The 4,155-nt window shown below is 36.1% G+C and overlaps 1 protein-coding gene across 1 annotated transcript; it reads left to right on the top strand.

The window, feature by feature from the left end:
* The first annotated feature begins 2,752 nt into the window (after positions 1-2,752).
* LOC103199277 (keratin-associated protein 26-1) lies at positions 2,753-3,421 on the top strand. Its single transcript, XM_007943529.1, has one exon. The coding sequence runs from the start codon at positions 2,753-2,755 to the stop codon at positions 3,419-3,421; it is 669 nt and encodes a 222-aa protein (XP_007941720.1).
* The last annotated feature ends 734 nt before the right edge of the window (positions 3,422-4,155 follow it).

Below are 4,155 nucleotides of genomic sequence, written 5' to 3'. Positions count from 1 at the left end.
TTGTGATTAACTTATATCAAGTACTACTATGAGACTCTATTTTTTCCTGTTATTGATAAGTGATACTGCAAAAATATCCATGGAATACAAAAATCCATGGAAAATGAAGTCCCTCAAATATAAGTTATATCTTAATATATATTGAGTTGATGCTACCCAAGAGTGACTGTGTCACTAAAATAGAAGAGTTTATTTGGGCATAACAGAAGGTATCTCATTAACAAGCTTCTATATATATGAGTTATTTCACTTAATGGCAGTGGGTTTGGTTTTGGTTATATATAGGGTTTGGGCTATAAACTACAGGTTTACCTACTTTATTGCTTTTTCTTCAATGAGCTAAAGTCCTTCCCTCTCTTACTATATAGGGGGAATCCCAAATCTCTCTTTTCTAAATACAAAAAATCCCCAGAGCATTGCACATGGGAAAAATATGACAATAAATGACAGGCTCATTTATTCAACAAATATTTATTGAGCATCAAGTATGTGCAAAACATTATGAAAGATGCTGGGGATGATACCAAGATATGATTGATTTCTGCTTTCCAGACACTTTCAACCTTGTGTATGTGATAGCACAGGTATATAATCATAGCAGTGCTTACCAAACTCTAAGAGTGGTACAGAAGAGAATAAATATAGTTCATTAGCTTTATCTAAAATTTAGTATTTGAAATTAATTCTGAAGAATAGGAGGAAATGACTGGTGGTTTGAATGGATGACATATAGAGAGACATAACAAAATTATACTCTTTTGGTGGAGGGTCCTTGGAGGGGCATTGTAATAGCTAAACTTAGATTCATATACTGAAAGACATTCAACCATCAAGTAAGTAGTTGGAATTTTGTTCTGCAGCCATGGTGATCCAGTAACTGATTCTGAGAATGCTACGATTAAAAATTACCTTATGGAGTTTAACTTTATTCCAAATTGCAGCATAGATTGGAATAGAATAAAACCTATGGCAATCTTTCTCTCCCTTGACCATGCATAAAATTAATTGTGTCTTTTCATCTATTTTCCTTGTCTGCTATTACTGCTGCTTTCAGGTTCAGAGTTTTGTCCCTCTTTGTTAAATAAATTCACTTCTTACTGGCATAATTGATTTCTATTTCTGTTGTCTTCTATTTAGCCTAAACAGTGTGTTTAGATAAATACTCCTAAAACATGAACTTAATCATATAAGTATCTTATGTGAAAACATGAATTACAGCTTTTGTCCACAGAGAGCTGCCCAAACACTCACTTGTTCTTCCTACCTTTCACAGAAGAGATTCTCTTCTGCTTTTTTTTTTTTTTTTTTTTTTTGCTTATCTCCTCAGTGTCCAATTAGTTCACATTTGCCTTATTTCACATCATCTTCTCACTCATTCCTTCTCTCCTATGGAGTAATTCTTCTCTGATTCTTTCAACCATTCACACATGCCCTAAATTATCCCTTCTTTGTAAAAAGTTTTCCGACTATTTCTACCAATCTAAATCTCCCCAGCCTTTAATTTTTTATAATTATCACGGCCTAATTATCTCTGTCTCTGCCTCTCTCTTTATTTCTCTCTCTTTCTCTCTCTCTCTCTCTCTCACACACTCACATACACACACACAAACACACACATGCACATATCTTGGCTTTACAAGCAAATAACCCGAATCTGTGTTTTAATCATTATATCTTATTTTTGACAACAAACAATACTTTTCTGTTGGAACCAGGAATAGATTACCCAATAAGCAAGGTAAGGATGGGATTACTTGTCCTTTACTAATCTGTAGTGAACAAGATGTGGAAAAGCCATGTGTAATTATTCATTACAAATTAGTAAGGAAGCATAAATAAATCTTTGCTTACTTGGCTTACTGGGTACTCCAACATTAGTTGAAAAATAAAATGAATTTACCATGAAATAAAGAAACCTACACTGTTACACACATGAAAAAATTTGCCCAACTTTCTTTAAGAGGTTCTGCTTGTTTGATTTTATTCAATGTGGGATCAGTAGCCCAACTATTATCCATAGTAAACAGAATACCTCAAACAAAAAACAAACTTCCAGCTTGACTCTGTATATTTGCTTATTGAAATGAATAAAATGAACATAAATTTTGTGAATAAAGATGTTTTTATAGGAAGTCATTTTCTACTATGATTCTGAAATAAATCACAAAATTGAGCATATCAAACTTTTCCATTTTATTTTAAAACCCTTTTTGCCCAAAACCTCATAGGTTATAAGATTGTCTGGTTTTTTTCCACATATTTGCTTCCCAGTTTCTTACTTTTGACAATTTTCAAAACAAATTGAATTCTCCCTGAAGGAGAAACACTGTGCCAATATTTCAAAGAAGTTTGCTACACATTTTAAAGACAATTCCAAGTGAGGAATTACAAGAGTTTTTGTATGATGGTGGTTATAATTGTGATAAGTGTTTGGCCTTCTAAAATATCTGTTTTGGTAGTATGATTTAAGAAGGAAAGATCCTATTAAAATTTTTGCTACACTAGTTTATAGCTATTCTTTATCAATAGAAAGCTTTGCAAGAAACATCCAGTTTTATGGGATGTGGAAGTATCACTTCCTGGGCTATAATAAAGAGTTCTGATGCAGCCTCATACAACAAGTAGGAAGAGTCTATATTCAGAACCACCTCCTTCCAGGGATATATAAGGGACAAGTCAAGTGAGGGGCACAGTCAAACTTCAGCAGCTTGATTCTTTCCATTCAATCACAGTCTGCTCTGGAAATCTTACCATGTCTTGCCACAACTACTGCTCTGGAAACTACAGCTCTGGATCCCTCAGAAACGTCTGCAATATTCCTGTCACCTACACCATTGCCCTCTGCTCTACCAATGTAAGCAATGGAGAAGCTGTCTGCCTACCTAGTAACTGTCAAGACAATTCCTGGCTCCTGAACAATTGCCAAGAGACCTACAGTGAACCTACAAGAGACAACTGTGGTGAACCAACCAGCCACCAGCCAGCCAACTGTGATTCCAGGAACTATGAAGCCTCTTGCTGCCCTTCCACGGCTCACTATGTACCCAGACCCCGTCAAGGAACTGGCTTTCTTCCTGTGTCATCCTCCATCTCCGCCTCTTACCTCCCAGTATCCTGTAGACCTCTGAGCCGTGTGTCCAGCAGCTGCCGTCCACTGAGTCCTTTGCTCTACAACAGCCATTCCTTAGGCTGTGTACCTACTGGCTATCGACCACTAAATCATTTGTCCAACAGCTACCGACCCCTGAGCTTCCTCACGTATGGATGCCAACCCTTGGGTAGTTTGCCCTGTGGTTCTCAACCATTTCGTGTTGTGTCTAGCAGCTTCATACCTCTGCGGCCTTTCTCTAGTGATTGTCAACCTCTGACCCATATTTTCAGTACTTGTCGTCCATCTTGCACAGCCTTGGAGTACAGGTAGTCTGCTTTTCCCAGAGAATAATCATGCTGAGAATTCCAGACCAAAATTCATATTCTGCTTATTTTTTTGCTTCTTTTCAACAGTAATAGTTTTTTTTTTTTTTTTTTTTAGTTTACTGTGCCTGATCAAATGCAAGCTGCTCATTTCATATCTTTTTATTCTTTTCATCTCTCTTTAACATAAAATAAGTGGTTTGTTTGCTATTTAATATCATTCAGATGTGGAAAAAGTATTTGGCCTACAATGTAATAAATTAGATTAATCTGACTCATTCATGTGTCTTTGGTTATTTTCTGTTAACACAGAAATTACTAACCTTATCTGCTTACAAGATATGTGAATAGGACAGGTGATATACAACGATATGCTCTTTCTTGACAATAAAGGAATAGCTTGATGGCTTATTCCTCAGGCTGCTTTATATATCTCTGATCCCATGTACTTGAGAAATACAAAAAACAATTGATGGAGTTTATTTTGATAAGGCAAGATTAGGAATCATTTCCCTTAGTCAACTCTATGTTGAAGAGAACACACTTCCTCCAGAATGTTCTTTCAAATTGCTAACTAAACTACATTTCATTCTTCCTTAAACCTTTCATGGCTTCATAAGATAAAACCCCTTATCAGGAGATCTGGGTTCCTTCATTGTCTTCTTTCTTCCTGCCTCTCTGGGTTCATGTCCTTCTGTTCAATATCTCCGTTGCTACCAGTTGATGCCAAGTTAATTCTGA

This window comes from Orycteropus afer, unplaced genomic scaffold (assembly GCF_000298275.1).
Source record: "Orycteropus afer afer isolate SDZICR_OR568_19922 unplaced genomic scaffold, OryAfe1.0 scaffold00108, whole genome shotgun sequence".
Taxonomy (NCBI): Eukaryota; Metazoa; Chordata; class Mammalia; order Tubulidentata; family Orycteropodidae; genus Orycteropus; species Orycteropus afer.
Note: the sequence above shows the minus strand (reverse complement) of the source record. Positions and strands in the feature narration are given on the sequence as shown.

Bases quoted from the DNA above. Each gene is read 5' to 3' on its own strand.
- LOC103199277 (XM_007943529.1), top strand. From the start codon at position 2,753: ATGTCTTGCCACAACTACTGCTCTGGAAACTACAGCTCTGGATCCCTC.